The 21,879-nt window shown below is 37.9% G+C and overlaps 1 protein-coding gene across 3 annotated transcripts in view; it reads right to left on the bottom strand.

Annotated features, from left to right (window-relative positions):
* The window catches only part of GHR (growth hormone receptor), a 296,522-nt gene that overhangs the window by 19,821 nt on the left and 254,822 nt on the right, over nt 1-21,879 (bottom strand). For all 3 annotated transcript variants that reach the window (XM_017533143.2, XM_017533142.2, XM_017533148.2), the window contains 3 exons: nt 19,617-19,746; nt 12,380-12,552; nt 7,690-7,868 (listed from right to left, as the gene is read on the bottom strand). In XM_017533143.2, coding sequence (XP_017388632.1) covers nt 7,690-7,868; nt 12,380-12,552; nt 19,617-19,746 — 482 coding nt within the window. The remainder of the gene's footprint in view (nt 1-7,689; nt 7,869-12,379; nt 12,553-19,616; nt 19,747-21,879) is intronic.

Below are 21,879 nucleotides of genomic sequence, written 5' to 3'. Positions count from 1 at the left end.
TATAGATTCAATGCTATCCCCATCAAGCTACCATTGACCTTCTTCACAGAACTGGAAAAAAATCACCTTAAGTTTCATATGGAACCAAAAAAGAGCCTGTATAGACAAGACAATCCTAATTTAAAAAAAAAAAAAAAAACAACACACAAAAAAACCAAAGCTGGAGGCATCATGCTACCTGACTTCAAACTATACTACAAGGCTACAGTAATCAAAACAGGAAGGTACTGGTACCAAAACAGAGATATAGACCAATGGAACGGAACAAAGACTTCAGAAGTAACACCACATATCTACAACCATCTGATCTTTGACAAACCTGAGAAAAACAAGCAATGGGGAAAGGATTCCCTGTTTAATAAATGGTGTTGGGATATCTGGCTAGTGATATGCAGAAAGCTGAAACTGGACCTCTTCTTTACATCTTATACAAAGATTAACTCCAGATGGATTAAAGATTTAAACAAGACCTAACACCATAAAAACCCTAGAAGAAATCCTAGGCAATACCAATCAGGACCTAGGCATAAGCAAGGACTTCATGACTCAAACACCAAAAGCAATGGCAACAAAAGCCAAAATAGACAAATGGGAACTAATTAAACTTAAGAGCCTGCACAGCAAAAGAAACTATCATTAGAGTGAACCAGCAACCAACAGAATGGGAAAAAATTTTTGCAATCTACCCATCCAACAAAGAGCTAATAACCAGAATCTACCAAGAAGTTAAACAGATTTACAAGAAAAAACAAACAAACACATTCAAAAGTGGGCAAAGGATATGAACACTTTTCAAAAGAAGACATTTATGCAGCCAACAAACATATGAAAAAATGCTCATCATCACTAATCATTAGAGAAATGCAAATCAAAACCATATTGAGATACCATCTCATGCCAGTTAGAATGGTGACCATTAAAAAATCAGGGGACAACAAATGCTGGAGAGGATGTGGAGAAATAGGAATGCTTTTACACTGTTGGTGGGAGCGTAAAGTAGTTCAACCATTGTGGAAGACAGTGTGGTGATTCCTCAAGGATCCAGAAATAGAAATATCATTTGACCCAGCAATCCCATTACTGGGTATATACCCGAAGGATTATAAATTGTTCGATTATAAAGACCCATGCACACATATGTTCACTGTGGCACTGTCTACAATAGCAAAGACTTGGAACCAATCCAAATGTCCATCAATGATAAACTGTATAAAGAAAATGTGGCAAATATACACCATGGAATACTATGCAGTCATAAAAAAGGATGAGTTTATGTCCTTTGCAGGGACATTGATGAATCTGGAAACCATCATTCTCAGCAAACTGACACAAGAACAGAAAATCGAACACCACATGTTCTCACTCATAAGTGGGTGTTGAACAATGAGAACACATGGACACATGGAGGGGAACATCACACACCAGGGCCTATTGGGGGGTGGGGGGTATGGGGAGAGATTGCAGGGAATTGGGGGATTGGGGAGGGATAACATTAGGAGAAATACCTAACGTAGGTGATGGGGGGATGGATGCAGCAAACCACTATGGCATGTTAATACCTATGTAACAATCCTGCACGATCTGCAAATGTACCCCAGAGCTTAAAGTTTAATGAAAAAAATAAAATAAAATGCTGAATGAAATAAGAATGCAAAATCCCCAAAATGTAAAAACCCTAGAAGAAAACCTAGGGAATACCATTCTGGACATATGCCCCAGCAAAGGTTTCGTGATGATACCTTTGATGAAAAGCAATTGCAACAAAAACAAAAATTGACAAACGAGATCTAAGTAAACTAAAGAGATTCTGCACAGCAAAAGAAATAACTGAAAAACAGACAATCTATAGAATGGCTGAAAATATTTGCAAACTATATATCTGACAAAGGTCTAATATCCATAACCTATAAGGGTCTTAAATAAATCAACAAGCCAAAACCAAACCCCATTCAAAAGTGGACAAAAGACATAAAGAGACACTTTTCAAAAGAACACAAACGTGACCAACAAGCATATGAACAAATAGCAAGCATTACTAATAATTAGAGAAAGGCACATCAAAACCACAAATAGATACTGCATCACAGCAATCAGAATGGCTATTACTAAAAAGTACAAAAATTACAGATACTGGTGAGGTTGCAGAGAAAAGGAAACACTTATACACTGTTGATAATAATGTAAATTAGTTCAGCCATTGTGGAAGGTCGTTTGGCAACTTCTCAAAGAACTTAAAACAGAACTGCCATTTGACCCAGCAATCCCATTTTTGGATGTATACCCAAAGGAATATAAAGCATTCTACCATAAAGACACATGTATGCATATGTTCATCATAGCACTATATATATTTAGGGTCGTTAGCTCTACTTGTTGCATCGATCCCTTTACCATTATGTAACGCCCTTCTTCATTTCTTTTGATCTTTGTTGGTTTAAAGTCTGTTTTATCAGAGACTAGGATTGCAACCTCTGCTTTTTTTGCTCTCCATTTGCTTGGTAAATCTTCTTCCATCCCTTTATTTTGAGCCTATTTGTGTCCTTGCACGTGAGATGGATTTCCTGAATACAGCACACCGATGGGTTTTGACCTTTTATCCAATTTGTCAGTCTGTGTCTTTTGATTGGGGCCTTTAGCCCATTTACATTTAAGGTTAATATTGTTATGTGTGAATTTGATCCTGTCATTTTGATGTCACCTGGTTGTTTTGCCTGTTAGTTGACACAGTTTCTTCATTGTGTCGATGCTCTTTACCATTTGGTACATTTTTGGAGTGGCTGGTACTGGTCGTTCCTTTCTATGTTTAGTGCTTCTTTCAGGAGCTTTTGTAAGGCAGGCCTAGAGTGAAAAGAAATAAACAAAGCCTCCAAGAACTATGGGATTATGTGAAAAGACCTAATCTATGTTTGATAGGTGTACCTGAATGTGACAGAGAGAATGAATCCAAGCTGGAAAACACTCTTCAGGATCTTGTTCTTTTTTTTGCCTGAGTAGTATTCCATGGTGTACATATACCACATTTTCTTTATCCAGTCTACCATTTTCTTTATTCCATGTCTTTGCTATTGTGAATAGTGCTATGATGAACATATGCATACATGTGTCTTTATGGTAGAATGCTTTATATTCCTTTGGGTATACATCCAAAAATGGGATTGCTGGGTCAAATGGCAGCTCTGTTTTAAGTTCTTTGAGAAGTTGCCAAATGGCCTTCCACAATGGCTGAACTAATTTACATTATTATCAACAGTGTATAAGTGTTTCCTTTTCTCTGCAACCTCACCAGTATCTGTAATTTTTGTACTTTTTAGCAATAGCCATTCTGATTGCTGTGATACAGTATCTCATTGTGGTTTTGATATGCCTTTCTCTTAATTATTAGTAATGCTTGCTATTTGTTCATATGCTTGTTGGTCACATGTTTGTGTTCTTTTGAAAGTGTCTCTTTATGTCTTTTGTCCACTTTTGAATGGGGTTTGTTTTTGGCTTGTTGATTTATTTAAGTTCCTTATAGATTATGGATATCAGACCTTTGTCAGATATATAGTTTGCAAATATTTTCAGCCATTCTATAGATTGTCTGTTTTTTTCAGTTATTTCTTTTGCTGTGCAGAGTCTCTTTAGTTTACTTAGATCTCGTTTGTCAATTTTTGTTTTTGTTGCAATTGCTTTTGGTATCACCACGAAATGATGAAACACATCCAAAATTGGAAAGGAAGAAGTTAGTTTTCCTTGGTTGCAGATGACATGATTTTATATATAAAAAACCATAAAGACTTCAACAAAAAACTGCTAGAACAGAGAAACAGATTCAGTAAAGCTGCAGGACACAAAGTCAACATACAAAAATCAGTAATGTTTGTATACACTAATGAGGAAAAATCTGAGAAAGAAATTAAAAAAAACTTTCAAAATAGCTATAAAAATAAAAATAAAATAAAATACCTAGAAATAAATTTAAACAAGTAGGTGAAATATCTGTACACTAAAAACTATAAACCATGAAGACAACACAAATAAATGAACAGATAGCCATGTTCATGGATTAGAAGAATTAATATTGTTCAAATGTCCCTGCTACCTAAAGTGATCTACAAATTCAATGCAATCCTTATCAAAAGTCCAATGTCATTTTTCACAGAAATAGAAAAAGCAATTCTAAAATTTGTATGCAATTACAATAGACTACGAATAGCCAAAGCAATCTTGAACAAAAAGAACAAGGCTGGAATCATCACTCTACTGACCTCAAACCATCCTGCAAAGCTATAGTAATCAAAACAGCATGGTACTGGCATAGAAATGACATAAATCAATGTAAAAGAATAAAGGGCTCAGAAATAAGTCCACATATTTACAGTAAATTGATTTATTACAAAGGTGCTAAGAATACACAATAATGGAAGGACTCTGTTTTTAAACGCTGTTGGGAAAATTGGATATCTATATGCAGAAGAATGAAATGATACGCTTATTTTACACCATATACAAAAATAAAGTCAAAGTTGATAAAGGCTTAAATGTAAGACCTGAAACTGTACAACTACTGGAAGAAAATATAGGGGAAAAGCTCTATGACATTTGTTTGGGCAATGATATTTTGGATATGGCTCCATTGGGCACAGACAACAAAAGTAGAAATAGATAAATGGGATTGCATGAAAAGCTTCTGCACAGCCAAGGAAACAATCAACAGAATAAAGAGACAATCTGTGGAATGGGAGACACTATTTACACACATCTGATAAGAGGTTAATATCTGAGATATATAAGGAACTAAATCAAACAATTCAATAGCAAGAAAATAAATAACCCAATTAAAAAATGGGCAAAGGACCTGAATAGAAAAAAAGAAGATACAGAAATGACCGACAGGTATATGAAAAATGCTTGACATCTTTGATCATCAGTGAAATGTAAATTTAAACTACAATGAGATATCAGCTCACAGAAGGTATAGAGTGCACAAAGATGTTATAATGGTTAGCTCCAAAAAAGAGAACAGATAACAAGTGTTGGTGAGAATGTGGATAAAAGGGAACTCTTTCATGCTATTAGTGGGAGTGTACATTAGTATACCCTTTATGGAAAATAATATGAAGCTTCCTCAAAAAATTAAAAATAGAACTACCATATTATCCATTATATTATTACTAAGTATATATCCAAGGAAAATGAAATCAATATGTTGAAGAAATATCTGGACTCCCATGTTCATTACTTGTAACAGCCAATATACAGAATCAACTTACATTCCATTAATGGGTAAGTGGATAAAGAAAATATGGTATGTATACACAATGGAATGCTATCAGCCTTTAAAAAAAGAAAGATATCATGCCATTTGTGACAATATGGATGAACCTGGAGGATATGATACTAAGGAAAATGATCCAGACACAGAAAAAACAAATACCACATAATCTCACTTATATGCAGAATCTAAAAAAGTTGAACTCAGAAGTATAGAGTTGAATGGTGGTTATCAGCGGTGGTGGGTAGTAGGGTGGAAGGCTGAGGAGATATTGATGAGAGAATTACAATTTTCAGTTAGGAAGAATTAGTTTAAGAGATCTACTGTATGAAATGGTTAATGCCTAGGTATAGCTAATGACTATGTATTGTATTTTGAAAATCTCTAAATGAATAGATTTTAAGTATTCTCAACACACAAAAAATTCTATGTGTGGTAATGCATATGTTATTTAGTGTGATAGAACCATTCTACAATGTATCCATATTTCAAAAAAAAGCTGTACACAATAAACATACAAAATTTTTGATCATTAAAAAAATTCACCATTCTATCTAGTACTTTGAATGGATCATTTCCTCACACATGATTTGCTTATATCATATATTAGTCATTTGGAAAATATTGGTTAGCTGACTTGCAGCTTTTCTAAATGTTCATACATTTTATTATACAATATTATTTAAAAGTCACTTTCACTAATATCACCATCAATCTCTTCAAGAAAAGTCTTCAAATATTAAGACACTATCAAGCTCATGATTGCAGATACAAATTTTCCAAAAAGGCAAAATGAATTGCCTTGAAAAGTCAAACTTTTTCATGGAAAAAAATATTGTCAGTTGTTTTTTCTGAAGGGAGAGGTTCGCTTCATTCTTTTTTGAGAAATGTTTGCCAATTCAAATAAGAAGAACCATCTGCCAGTTTATCAGTTGTTCTTCCAAGTAAAAATGGTGCTCCAAGTCATAAAAACAGTTCAGCTGTCAACTCAGTCATTTAAACGTTTTTCTTTAAGACCTCAGTATGTAGCAGACATGCTTAATGTGTAATTTCCATACCTCACACAGAATATTGATAAGCTATGTACTCAGGGATAGAGGTTTAGTAAAATTAACAATTTTTACAGCTTCATCAATAACTTCATATGTGAAACTGGCTTTTTCCCCCTTCTTTACTGTAAGTGCATGATGATGGAGAATACAGTGACTATTAGTAAAATTTGATACTACTGCCTTGCTTCATGCTAATGTGACAGCAGTGTTTCCACTATTGTTTTTGTGCCATAAAGCTAAACTTCAACATAGTGAATAAAATAACATTTTAGCGTATTGTGAAAATAGTACTGAACTCCCTGAAAGGATCGCAGGGACCCTCAGGGGTCTGTGGTTCCCACTTTGAGAACGATTACCTTAGGTATTTAGCACGGTGCCTTCTGCATATTAGTTATTTCAGTACCTGTTGCTGAATAATGTTTGATTGTAACTTGGATTTAGATAGCCTTGTTTGACTTACCATCCAATCAGGCATTTTATTTGTACCGAGTTACAGAACACATATCTAAATTAAAATGATTCAGAAAATAGAGCCTCAGTTCCTCCAAACTTAACTTTCTGCTAATGACAGAATTGGCATCTTTTTCAGTGGTTCACTGAATGGACAGGGCTGGTGTCTCAAAATTCTGGGAGTGATCTGTGCCAGGCTGCTGGGCATCACCTGATGAGTGGCCAGAAACTGCTTGGCTTGGCTGTGGCTGTGGCTGTGGTTAAGACAGGTTTAGGATTAGTTGTATTGGGAGCACACGATACTCCTGTTTTTCCTCTTGTTATGTGCCATGTGAAATTTGTCAAAGTGCTGAGTTCCATACGCTTGGTAAGAAAGCGTGGGGTTCAGAAGTCAACCAGTACCATGCTCTCTAACTGCCTACATCAGAATCTCAGCTTGATTCTTCTCTGAGGTATGTAACAAAACATCCTTCTGAAACCTCTAAGAAACAAATGCTCTCCCTGTTTTCCTATAGACACATACGAATTTATTTTAATGGGAGTCTTCTGAGCAGCAGCAACTAAAATCATGAGAAACTATTTGACCATAGTCTACTGTTGACTTTGATCGCAAACTTTCCCATTTTTAGCCACATCCCCAAAGACAGCTAAGTGGTCAGTCTATAATGTTACTCTAAGTTAAACGGTACAGCAAGAATGAGTGGAGAAATAGTTTTCTTTCCCTTCCACAGGCTGCCCTGTATACATAAACATCTCCTGTCTTACAGAATTTCAAGATAATACTTTACCAATTAAATCATGTTTTCTCAAATAAGAAATTATGAAGCATACAGCATGGACTTGTGGTATTAGGTCAAAGGAAAGTCTAATGATAAATGAGAGAGAGGGTGCTGAAATAGAAAAGTCAAAGCGTAAGGTGCAGTGACATCTTACCATTTTCCACTGAGTTTCATTTACTTCTTTGTATTGAAGTTCATACTCCAGAGCCATCCATCCTTTCTGAATATCTGCACTGAGTGGTGCTTCCCATCTCACTCGGATGTCTGCATGAACCCCAGTTAAACTGATGTTCAGTAAAGTCCAGTTGAGGGCAATGGGTGGATCTGGTTGCACTGTGCAATTCAAGAGCATTAGTACACAGACAGACAGACACAAGTCGGTATTAATGGAAGGCATTCTTCTCAAAAGAACAAATTACTTTCTACATTTTTTAATCATTCATACTCTTATTTCTTCCAATATTTTTCTTATTATAACTTTCACTTTGTAAGAGAGTAACATTTTCTACTCAAGAATGGCCTTTTAACTTTTAAATAAGCCCTTAAAAAATTCCTTTTGGAGTCAAAAATCCAATCACTATTTTCAAGATCTGCCATATTTTATATTCCTTTTTGTTCTGATATCATAAATGCATTGGGATTTTGGCAAAGGAATTCATTTTCACTTGAAACTGAAAAGACAGAAAGACCTACAGAATTTAGTCATGGGGCTGCTTTGGAACTAGGGGTAGAGAAATCTTTTTTCTTTCAACCATGTATGGCCTGGAGGCAGAGACCTTGTTTTACTCATTTCTGTGTTGCCACTCATACAATCTTCCTGCACACTCTGCTAATGCTCCCTAGCTTTGTGGTCTTCCTAGCCATGTGTGATACTTTCTTCTGACTTAAGAAGGAAGAAGGTATTATGTTACTCTCTTAAATGGTGATGATTCAGTGTTTTCTGTCTTTTTTCAACTGTCATGTGAACAACTTGAAACATTGTTTTTCTCAGGTTCTATTGATATACTCTACATACTCAGGAAAATTTGCTGCATTCTGCTTATTAGGACCTCAAAGACCACAATTTCTCAGAGGCTGATGAAGAAAAATGTAGATTCCAAAGCTAGAAACTATATTTAAATTTATATTCTAGATAGTTCCCAGTAAATTATTGCTAGTTGGATCTCATTACTGAGGGTTTTGAAAATCACTTGCAGAAACAGAGTAAAATTTACTTTCTTTTTTTTGCCATATATAGAAGGTCACTTAGAGTGTTGCAAAGTGTGCATCCCTAGGGTTGACTGGAGAGAACTCTACAGATATACATCGTGAGCTCTTACTGGCTGTCACATCTTGTGGCTAAAGGGGGAAGCTCTTGTGTGCACCAACAGTGAAAACAGACCTTATAGTGGAGGAGTATGCTGTTACCCACTGTGAGTTCGACACCACTTTTTTAAAAACAGGGAGAGTCAAAATTTGATGAATCATGACTACATTTTGAAAATTAAATTGAAAGGATATGCAAAATGGTCAAACTACATATGCCAATATAATGGCAGTAATTCCTCACCCTTCTGGATTTGTTGGGGATTCAGGAATCCCGAAAACAAGCTTAACCTTTTAAAGTGACCAAACTATAGAAATGTTTTTAAAGGAAGATTTTCTATAACTTATTACTTATGCTGCATTTGAAAAATAGAGGATATATGACAAGGTCCTTTTGGAAAAGGCTAGGTACCACCATTACAGGCATAATAATGGCCTCTCCTTTACCATTATACATACATCCACATGCTGTATTGACAACCCCTGTGAAATATTTTAAAAATATCTGAAACTTAATATACTCCCAAACAAACCCTCGCTCTTCCTCTCCAAAACCTGCTCTCCTTTCCTCTTTCCCATCGCTGTTAACGAGTACTCAATTCCTATAGTTGTTCAGCATAAAAACAATGAACTGCTCCTTGGCTCATCTTTTCCTCATTAATCCTTATTCTGTCAGCTGTACTTTCAAGATATAACAGAATCCAACCACATATTACCACCTGCACCTCTATAACCTCGTCCTAGCCATTAACTTTTTTCACTCTTCTTGCTGCATTTGTCTCTCCACTATTCTCCTTTGGTCTTTGTCCCCTCCCGTCTATTCTCCAGGCAATCCTCAAGCAAACTGACACAGTGATTACTAACACCTACATTAGATCACATCACTCATCATCTAAAACCCTCCAAAGGCTTCCTACCTCACTCCAAGTGAAAATCAAAGTCGTTACAACGGTTGTGTGGATTTGACCATCCTGTCTGTGGAATTTGATCTCATGCCAGTCTCCTCACTCACTCTGTGCCCACTCCACCACTTGCCTGCTGTTCCTTGAGTGAGGAAAGGCATGCTCCTACTTTGGGATCTTTCCTCTGGCTGTGCCCCCTTGCTAAAATGCTGTTCCCTGAGACACACATATAATTATTCTCTCCAATTCTTCTTCATTCAGATGCCACTGACTCAGGGATGCCAATGCTGAAAACTCCATTTAACACTGCAACCTCTCCAACACTCCTATCCTCCTTTCCTGCATTTCTCCATAGCATTGTTGCTTTCTACCCTCACTGAGATCAAATCCCACCAGAGATGAAAGTTTCTATCCCCATCATAGAGAACACTGATTGGCCTGAGGGAAAAACATAATACATATTCGCTGAATGAATTGAATGAATGACAAATGTCTAACAAGCATAGTACTTTAAGTCCAGAGAACAGCCCTGTGAGGTAGTACCAGATATATGTATAACAGACGAGGAAGCTGAGGCTTGTAATGATTGACACTTTTCTCAAGATCTACTAGGGTTACCTTAGTTCTTTGTTCTCTTTCAGTCTCAGCACCTCCCCCCACAACAACTGTGCTAATTGTAACTGCCTGTCATAATCTTTTTCCTTGATCATCTCAGTCTTTTAACCTCTTCTACCTCTAGTCCATCCCACGCCAATCTATGTTTCACATTGCAACAAGATTATTTGCTCCGAGGCATTAATAATGCAACAAGTGGCACTGCATAGTCTCAAGAGTAACAGCATGGATGCTGGAGGTTCAAATCACAGCTCTACCTACTAGCTGTTTGACTTGAACTAGTCCTTCAACTGCTCTGCACCTCGGTTTTGTTATCTGTAAAGTGCAGATTGCAGAAGATGGTTTTTATACCTGACATGTGGTAAGACTTCTGTGACTATTAGCTATTACTATCCTCAAGTCATTTACCTTTTTAAACATCCTCAAAGGTACCTTGTGACAGTTAAGTCCAAATTCCTTTTTGGGGCACAAAAGACTACTGATGATTTCTCCAGCTGACTAGGAGGGCTTCCTAACTGCTCCCGAGTCCTTGAACACGTGCTGTTTGCTACTGTTGGAATTCAGTAGTTACTGAAATGCACAGTCCACTGTGGTACCTGAAAACACTCACTCATGCTTTTGACCACTGCGGGTCACCACTTTTTTAAAAATAGGGAGAGTCCAATTCCTGTTCAGAGGTAACTAAATTGTCACCATCTCTGTGCAGCCCTTCCTCATCCTTCAGGTCTGGTCAATCATTCATGCATTTGGCCGCCACCTTTGCAGCTCTGCATTCCACACATTTCCAGGCTAACACCTATCACACTAAACTGTAATTATTTGTGAACATGCCTGACTCCCCTCCTCAACTGTATCATGCTTCTTCCATAACCACCACCACCAGAACAGTGCCTGACACATGAGAGGTGCTCAGTGAAAGTCAGCCAGGTAAATGAGTAGGACAGGCTATTGGCAGAGAAAAGGGCTAGAATATGGGTTTTAAAACAGTATTCTTGCTACTATCCCATTCTGCTTTCTCATCTAGTTTCAGCTCAACAGCCATACCCACTGATGTAAGGGCACATACTAAATTGCCTTTCCAAAGCAATCTGGTTACCTTTACTGCTTGATACAGTTTTCTTAATTTTCTCCCTTAAAGTCGGTTATTAGATTTTATTTGTTTCTATCTGTAACTTCTAGCCACATACTCGTATCTCTTCCAGTCTGCTGATGCCTAGAAAACCACATAAAAGAACAACACATTTGGGAGAAGCAACAAGGAATTCCTATAAGCAACAAATGAGCTTTTATGGATAGATTTTAAGTCACCAATTTCAGCTACACAAAGTCCTTCTTGGATTCTTTCGATTTTGCTATTGATACTATTATGGTATAAACATGAACATTCTAATTACAGTTGTTTGTTTTGCTTTGCTTTGTTTCCACCTTGTGTCCATCTGATGGGCAAAGAAGCCTCTCTTTGGACCTTTCACTTAGTTCACTGAGCTGATTGTCTCCAGTGTTTGTTCTGAGATCTTATAAACATGTCTTTAAAGTGACTGTGGCTGCTTTGCAAATGTAACACTCCAGAATGATTGGGCTTTGTGATAAAGCAAATCTAGGCTTTGATTATAGCAATGGTAGAGGTCAAAGGCCAACATATTTCAGGGAATCTGAATATAATCATCCTATCAAATAATTAGGAAATAAGAAATCCTAAGAATACATTAAGTTCACCCTTTGCAGTAGTAGATAAAAACACAACACAACTTCAAAGATATCCTAAAGGAAAACACTCCACAAGGTTCCTATTCTTTTCTTCACAACATTTACTGCCAGGCTGCTTTACATTAAAGTCAACTTAAGTTCCCCCACCCTTTTCCTCTTGTTCACCAGCTGATCCCATCTCATGTAAAACAGATCTCCATGTATCTATAGAACATGGTTACAACCTCTTCCTTTTTGACCATACTTGGACATTGCAGGCTTTCCCATCTATTTGGTCTAAAACTATGGCAAATGAAACACAAACCTGTGATTTACCTATTTGGTTAACAGAGAAACACTTTTCATCCACTGTACCACCATTGCTAGTTAGCTTGATACAGTAAGGTATCCAGATGGAGGTAAATGATGAATTAAAGTAACAGCTGTTTTCCCCAGCAGAAACGTAATCAGGACATTCTTTCCATTCTTGAGTCTCTTCTTGAGGGTTCCTAAAAGGGAGGGTTAAAAAGATTAATTGTTCCAAAAATCATGCTTAAGTCCAAGTAAGTTGTTTGATAGTCTGATTTAATAAATTGGAACACAAATATTTTGTGAAGAGGTATTTTAGCAACACCATTCACGAGACGTATCACATTGGTGGACAATATCATCAGTGTCTAAAGATGGTTATGAGGCCATTTGGTACTTTTGCCTATGGAAAAAGCTTTTGTTTATTGAATGCTATGCCTGCTCATAAATTGATTCCTATGGTAGGTACTTTATTATCCCTCTTCTATAGATGAAGGTTCTGAGACTTAGGGACATTTTAAAATGTTCATTGAAACAGTACAGAGAGTCACTCCACAAACTAGAGAATCCCAGAGAACAGTGAAAGTTTAGACCTGGCTGTTTCCCCAATCTATGGTAGAAGAAACTGAGGAGACAAACTGATGTGTGCTCCAGGCAGAGTGATGCATTATATCCAGCACCAACACTGTGCAGATATAAAGATAAGCAAGATTTGGTTCCCTAATTTCAGGCTAAAAGAAGACTCAGAAATTCCCATCTGAGTAATTTTTTGGGTCTCTCATATTCATTCCATTGATATTTAATGAGAATTAATTATGTTTAGAACATGATGCCAGACACTATGGGGGATTCATAGATGTTTAAGGAATTCCTCCTGCTTTAGAAGGAAGGAGTAAAAAATGGTATTATACAGTAATATGGGTAAGTGCTCATCAGTAGTGCTCTTTAGGTCCCTTAAAAGTTCAGAAGAGGGAATGATTGCTCTGGCTCTTCATGGAAGGCTTCAAGGTGGAGGTGTGTTTTAAGCATTCTTGAAGGATGGGTAAAAGTTTAATAGATGGCAATACGTCAAGGAAGGGAGGAAACGGAGAGGTTAAAGGGATTAAGGTAAGGAAGTATGGGCATGACTGTGCTATGGGGAGCAGGAGGCAATGGAATGACAGGAAAATTTTCTTAAATTAGAATTGCTACTTGGGTGAGGTAATTCATTATCCCCCTATCATTCAGTAGCTTGTTAGTTGAGAAGATAATTTATAAGTCAAAGGGACACAAAGCCATGGAATCTGTGGTTGTGGAAGATGAGGTAGGAATGGCCCTGTGCAGGCAAAGGCACCAGTGGCCCTCAGGCCAGACTGTGGAGGTTTGGGACCATCCCTCTGTGGGATGGGTGCTGGGCAGCAGTGGACAACAAGGACACAGCAGGCTGTGGGGAAGGCAGGGCCTGGAAGGAGGGATGCAAGGCTGGAAGAAGATGCATATTTCCTTCTTATAGCTATTTCTCAGGCTGGCCTGCTTGGTACTAGGAAAAAACTTGTGTCTATCAGGGGGTCCTTGAGACAGCTGCTCCTCAGCTGTTGGAAGGAAATTGGGATTAAAATGGCAGAGACTCCAGGGTCTGAGACAGTGAAATGCTGCTTTGGTTGAGATTCTTAAAAGTTGCATATGCTGGCCGGGCACAGTGGCTCATGCCTGTAATCCCAGAACTTTGGGAGGCTGAGGCAGGTGGATCATGAGGCTAGGAGTTTGAGACCAGCTTGGCTAACATGATGAAGCCCCATCTCTACTAAAAATACAAAAATTAGCTGGGTGTGGTGGCGTGTGCCTGTAATTCCAGCTACCCAGTGAGCTGAGGCAGGAGAATTGCTTGAACCCAGGAGGCAGAGGTTGTAGTGAGCCAAGATTGCACCACTGCACTTTAGCCTGGGCAACAGAGCAAGACTCTGTCTAAAAAAAAAAAAAGTTGCATATGCTTGAATGAGAGACAGATTCACCTGTGATGCAAAAAGTAAGTGGGATAAGGGAGAAGAAAAGATAAGGTGTGTTTGTGTGCATGTGTGTGTATGTATGTGTGTCTCTATTTAGAGTCAGAAGAAAAATATTAAAAAAATTAGGACCAGGTAGGTGGTTCATTGAATTATAGTATGCTTAATTTGATATTTAATTTCAAACTACATAAGAGTGCATTAAAGAGAGTAGTTGTAAGAAGATTACCCAGAAAATGAGGCTTTCACACAGTAGAGGGGATATCAAATGTATTTAGCATAAGTGATAGTAAAAAAGTTAGAAAACTCAAAGTATTAAGATGTTCCAAAGATGTAGATAGTGCTTAGCAGGTTTGGATTTCTAAAAGGAGATTAGCTCTTTCATGTTTTACAAAATTTCTCAACAGTGGCATGTCAGTACCTTGATACTCATTAGGACTGTGTAAAAAACTGTTTAGATTATCCCAAATCCATGAACTCCACAGGACAAACAAAGTGTTTATTTTAAGCATGATGGATCAGGAACAGCTAGTTCAAAACACAACTTCCAAACTTTTCCTTCATGAACCGATATTGAATTTTGTTTTAAATAAATATTTAAAACATATATTTTAAACTCTTAAATGTAGACAATAACCCAAATGAGCTCATAAAACAGAGACTGTGTCACCTGTCTTCACTGGGTTGAATGTCTCTACAGATGACCAAAATCAATTTATGGAAGTTACCCTCTGCTCTTACTCCCAAAAGTTAAGTGGTTTAGGTTTGCTCCCAGACTATCTTGTGAAATGGAAGGAGTAAGAACCATAGAAAGAGACTATTATTAAAAATAAGAATAAAGAGCGGACTAAACTTCATTTAGTTTTTCATCTAAAGACAACCAATTAGAAAAGAAATGATAAAAATAAAACATCATTTATGTTTTAAGAGCAGTTGTTTTTATGACAGAAATCTCATGTGTTTTTGGCTTTAAATTTAACTCTTTTGTTTAAGAAAAATAAAAGTAATAGTGCCCTTTATCCCTACTAATTTTCCACAGAATCTTGCATAGAAAATGAAATTTCTCTTAAGACCAGCGTAATTTTTGAAGGGGGTCGAATGGGTATGGAAGAGGTGGAGAATACATACAGCCTTAAAGACTGAGTGTTCATATGCCCACTTTCTTTAAAAACACAGCATTTACATGCAAGGAACTGATAGCAGAGCAGCTCCAACATGCTTCCCAGAGCCTCCTTTTGCCATGCCTGTGATTTGCATTCATCCTGAGTGCCCCGCAAGCTCAGAGGCTGAATTTGGCACTATTGTCATCACAGGATGGCAGAGACTATTTTGGGTCAGCTGCCCTAACATGCGGAGGCTGCCTCTTCTGCCAGCTATCTGGCAAGGGGCAGAGCCAGGCAAAACACCCATCTGCCTGTAGGGCTGTGCCTGAACTGTCCTGTTGACAGTCTGACATGTTCACATTCCGTTGTGCTTTAGATACTCAGGCCAGTAAACTGAAACAACTGCACCGCCCTTCTCTGCTCCTTTCTGCCTTCGCTGACTCTGGTTTTGGATAAAATCATCTCACAGTTTTATTTCTGTGTCAGGATGAGAGGCATATTTCTATAGTTTCAGGAGTTGCCTAGCAACTGAGTTCTAAATAACAATGACAAGAGTCAGAAAGTGCATTTGTATTGTCCTCTTTGTGAAGTGGGCAATGAGAAGTCAAATTTATTTGTATACTCATTAGTCTATTCCAATCCTGATCCTCCTAATCCCTCAGTTCTACCCTTCTCAGGCAAACTGGGCTGTGGGCTTATGGTAGTTTGGCTAAGATATTCAAAATAGTTATATATATATATTTTTTTTTTCCATTTATTTATTTTATTGCATTTTAGGTTTTGGGGTACATGTGAAGAACATGCAAGATTGTTGCATAGGTACACACGTGACAGTGTGATTTGCTGCCTTCCTCCCCATCACCTACATCTGGCATCTCTCCCCTTGCTATCTCTCCCCAACTCCCCACCCCCCACCATTCCTCCCCTATTTCCCCTCAACTGACCCCAGTGTGTAGTGCTCCCCTCCCTGTGTCCATGTGTTCTCATTGTTCAACACCCGCCTATGAGTGAAAACATGTGGTGTTTGATCTTCTGCTCTTCTGTCAGTTTGCTGAGAATGATGGTTTCCAGGTTGATCCATGTCCCTACAAAGGACACAAACTCATCGTTTTTGATGGCTGCATAATATTCCATGGTGTATATGTGCCACATTTTCCCTGTCCAGTCTATCATCGATGGGCATTTGGGTTGGTTCCAGGTCTTTGCTATTTTAAACAGTGCTGCAATGAACATTCATGTGCACGTGTCCTTATAGTAGAACAATTTATAACCCTTTGGATATATACCCAGTAATGGCATTACTGGGTCAAATGGAATTTCTATTTCTAGGTCCTTGAGGAATCGCCACACTGTCTTCCACAATGGTTGAACTAATTTACACTCCCACCAACAGTGTAAATGTGTTCCTATTTCTCCACATCCTCTCCAGCATCTGTTGTCTCCAGATTTTTTAATGATCGCCATTCTAACTGGCGTGAGATGGTATCTCAATGTAGTTTTGATTTGCATTTCTCTGATGACCAGTGATGATGAGCATTTTTTCATATGTTTGTTGGCCTCATAAATGTCTTATTTTGAAAAGTATCTGTTCATATCCTTTGCCCACTTTTGAATGGGCTTGTTTGTTTTTTTCTTGTAAATCTGTTTCAGTTCTTTGTAAATTCTGGATATCAGCCCTTTGTCAGATGGGTAACCAAAAATTTTTTCCCATTCTGTTGGTTGCTGATTCATTCTAGTGACTGTTTCTTTTGCTGTGCAGAAGCTGTGGAGTTTGATTAGGTCCCATTTGTCTATTTTGGCTTTTGTTGTCAATGCTTTTCGTGTTTAATAGCTATATTTTATAGAAAAAAACACAAAAATCTAATTCTGTAAGTTTGAGTTCGCACTTAATCATAAGGTTTTACTTATTCCCCTGGGACTCCAAACACTACCAGTGCAAAAACTAGGACATCCTTCTGAATATGTCTGAATTTTTCCCTCTACCCAGTCACACCTTCAGCAGCTTCCTTGCTAGTATAGATCCTGGGTTTGAGCCAGGGATGCTTAAATGACTGGGATACACATAAGATGCCTGTAGATAGCTATATGGCCCTGATTGATGAGGACAAGGGACATATGTTTATGAAATCTTCATTCCTTTGGATTTCTCTTTTTGCTAATTTCAAATTTGGTAAATATAGAGGTAGCAAAAAATTATTTTCATAAAGTAGACCCAGTTTAAGAGGTTATTCTGCTACTTTTCTCTACAGTTTGGCTAATTGTGCTCGTACAAATTGAGCTGGCTCTCTGAGGTAAAGCATGAAAATTGCACCAAGTCTCCTTCTCTCTTTTTATTTACAAATAACATAATGAATTCTACCCATTTAAAAAGTGTTATCAAACATACTAGCTTCATGTCTGAATGTATTTATAGAAATCAACTTTGTTTACTAGCCCCACTCTCTCTGTGGTGTCAGCCTTAAGGAAACATACAATATACTTGGTGCCCAAACACTTCATCTTCAGTTCACTTCATCTAAGAGACCTCTCTTACACTGAAAGGTAGGGAAGGTCCTCAAAGTATTTTTATCTCCAAATTAAGTTGCAGCTCTGTAATAAAATGGCCATATACCAATAATTACACTAATTATAATAATTTATAGGTATAAATGGTCTTATACCACTTATAATCATCTTTATAGTCCAGGAACTGGAATTATACATCATAATTATTTAAAATTATCACTATAGTACCAATAATAAGAATACCAGCTACCATTTACTGAGTACTTATTACGTGTTAAGTACTGTGCTAAGTATTTTTCATGAGTTATCTAAGACAATCCTCACAAGAAGCCATGAGGCGAGTCCATTATCTCCTTTTTGCAAATGAGGAGGCTTAGCTGTTCACAAACTGGTTAATTTCTCAAATATTCCTTGGTAAGAAAGTGCAGAACTACACTGAAGTGCAGGTTTGTTGGCTCTGAGCTCATATCCCTAAGTGCTGGCTGCATCTTCCTTCTCTTTCCCAGCTCCTCTGTGGGACAGACAACATCGTCCTCTGACTAACGAACGACTTGAGCCAAGGATAAAGGGTCCTCACTAACCCTGCATCTTGGCTTAGGTCTTCTCTGAGTTGGGTGGGAAAGAAGAGATAATGAAGAGTTTAAGCCTAAAATGTAAAAAAAGTAAAAATATACAGAATAAGAGTAAACAAAAACGAAAATAATACCAGGTGAAGGGGAAGAAATAAACAACTTGGGTGGTACCTATATTGAGAGGTCTTTGTTTCATCCTTCCTCTGCTATTTTAGAGGGTTATTGGTAAAAACAAAAAAGTACTACAGTCTTTTATTAAATATATTTAAGAGACATAGTGCATTATCTGCCCAGAAACCAAGTTGCTTCTATAAAACATACATCTTTTCAAAAAACACCTATAGTTTTCCACCAAAAATAAAGTAAAATTCAAAGCCTTGCCCTTGCCTACGAGCTTTGGCATAGTCTGTCCCTACGTAACTCTCTGATTCTTTCCCATATCATTATCCTCACTTCAATCTTGTGCCTTCAGTGCTAGCCTTTATCTTCCCTCAAATATGCCAAGACTGCCTTAGGGACTTTGTATGCAATTTCCTCTGCCTGGATAGCCTTTCCCCCAGATATTCATGTGGCCGGTCCCATTTCACTTATGTCTCTGGTCTAGGGCACCATAATAGAGAGGTCTCCTAGGACCACCCATTTCAATATCACGCAAGCCTCTTACACACACTCTCATCCACATGCATATGCCCATGTGTATCCATACACACTCTCACCCACGCTTTGACACACTCTCACACACATACACACACTCCCACACACTGCTGATATGCTGCTTTCTGGCTTTATTTTTCTTAATAACCTATATTACTAGCTGACATTTTATTCAATTTTTATTGTCTGTCTTCCTGTGTTGGAAGGAAACTTCCCTGAGACCAGGGATTTTGTCATTTTGTAATCACTGCTATATCTCCAGTGCCTAAAATAGTACTCAGCATATAGGATGGTCTTGATTAATATTTTTTTCAATAAATGAGTGAATGATACTCATTAATTACATAAATCACAACAAATCACTTCCATTCCTACACTACATGTGACTCAGTGTACTTTAGTAGGTACATCCATAGAGAGGAAAATCAGAAAGGCATGAAGGTAGCACCTTCTAGTATAGAACAGCTGTATGGGTCCTGGACTCTTTAAACCATGACGAACTGCGTCTGTCCAGTGGCATGAAAAAGTCTCTAGTTCAGGTGAACGGCACTTGGTGAATTTAGGCTTCTTAGAAGAATCTGCAGAATGAAAAGAAAAGGCAAGACATGAAATCAGGTGGGTTATATATGATCCTAATGAGACACATATTTAAAGTGTGTAAAGAAACTACTGGGATGAAGCCAACATTTTCTGTGTCTAGGAGGTGATGTTGATGTCTTCCAGAAAAGTTTTTTCCTGGGTCATAGTTTTAGAGCCTGTTGCTTGCCAGTGTCAGCCCTTGATCCTAGAGACAAACCATTTTGTCTTTTATTTCAAGCATTTCTTAGGGCCTGTTTAAGAAACCAGAGCTAGCAATAAGGATGTGGATATAGGTAGTTCATCTGGAAGATGATTTCTGGAACTAGGAGTGAGGGAATGGGGAGAGTGGGAAGGAAAGGGAGAACAACTAATTTGTGTGTGTTACTGAGCTAGTTATTACAGTGGCTAATGGGGTCCAATCCCACTGAGGCTCCTCTGAGAAGCTGTGTAGAATATACACCACCTTTGTTGTGCAGAAAGATGAGAGGTTAGGACATTTACCTGCCACTCCCAATACCCACTGGTTGAAGTGTGCCTCAGCGATGTTCACCCCCGTGCAATTCTAGGCTGTACCTGCACATGAGCTGAGGGTCTTTGCTGAGGCAGGCACCTAAACACTCAGGTACACAGTGGCAAGACGCATAGTGGCAAATGGACACTGTAGATGATTGTGCTGACATCAGGTAGACATGGGGGATGTAGCATGGGAACCATAGCTTTCACTACAGGGCCATTTTTCTTTTCATGATTTTTGATCCCTGTCTTCCCTTGTTCACAGCCTTATGTATTTCCTTCCTTTGAATAACTTGCTTTTAATCAAAAGAATATGGCAGCATGGAGCAGATGTCAGTTCTATGATGAGGTTATAAAAGATTGAGACTTCTTTCTAACTAGCAGACTGACCCTCTTGCTGACTTTGATGAAGTAAGCTGCTGTGTGGTGAAACCCATACAGCACAGAACTAAGGGTGGCCTCTGGCCAACACCCAGCAAGAAGCAGAGGCCCTCAGTATAAAAACCCTTGAGGAACTGAATCTTGCCAACAACCATGTAAATGAGCATGGTAGCCAATCCTTCCCTATCCAGCCTTCAGATGAGACCACAGCTCTAGCTGACACTTTGATTGCGGTCTTATGGGAGAGCCTGAAGCACGGGACAGAGCTGGTGGCTTAACTTGGAAAAAAGGGCAAGAGGTAATTAACTTTACTAAACATTTGAATGCTATTAACATAGAGTAAATGAATCTAATATATCAGAACTTGAAAGCAGTGCCCAAGAATGACATAAGCTAGTTTTCTTAGTAAATGGAATATATCACAGTGAGTGTGAGAAAGTGGGTAACACTTTTTTTGGAGACAAAAAGAACTATATTGTGGCTGGCCGCTTAGTTCCTCCCTAATTACCTCTTGTCCCATCTAGTACTATTGTGCCACTGTGGCTGAAGCATTCCTAAAATCCAACTCCTTAGTGTCATCTTAAGGCTTTCTGAGAGGAACTGCTATAATCTTAAAATGAGCACCTTTTCCACTATGTCTAAAAATCCTGTTAGAATCTTACTTTTTTGTTTCACTACGAAGACAAAAAATGACTATCATAGACTCTCAGGTCTTCTCTGATAAGTCAGGAACAGAAAATCATTTCTGAACTAGTAATATTTCTTGCTTTCTTATGATTTTTAAAGGTTAAGCCTAAAGACAGTATAATTCAACATCTGTTTATAGCACCTCTGAAAAAAATTTTGCAATTAAGGGAGCCTATCTTTGTCCCTACAAGAATTATTACTAAGGGCAATGAGTTAAGTTGGAATACTCATTTCTGTTAGTGATAATGCTGATGAAATATAAGCATTAATGCTGCTTGGCACTCAAAAATCTAGGCAACGGCTTTGGGATTCATCTTCATTTCTTCTTTGGAGACTTAATTTTAAAAATAAGGATTTTGATTTGTAGTGATCTCTTTAGTTATTATTACTATGTCCTATCATGTTACATACTACATCATATTGAACACTTTGCACATATGTTCTCATTTAATACTGACCTCTTTAGAAGGTGGGTCTTATTTCAATGTAGAAATGGGTGAAACTAGAGGGGAGATAAGTGAGTTTCCCACCTTTACAAAGGTAGCAAAGAT

Source organism: Cebus imitator, unplaced genomic scaffold (assembly GCF_001604975.1).
Source record: "Cebus imitator isolate Cc_AM_T3 unplaced genomic scaffold, Cebus_imitator-1.0 Scaffold80, whole genome shotgun sequence".
Classification (NCBI taxonomy): Eukaryota; Metazoa; Chordata; class Mammalia; order Primates; family Cebidae; genus Cebus; species Cebus imitator.
Note: the sequence above shows the minus strand (reverse complement) of the source record. Positions and strands in the feature narration are given on the sequence as shown.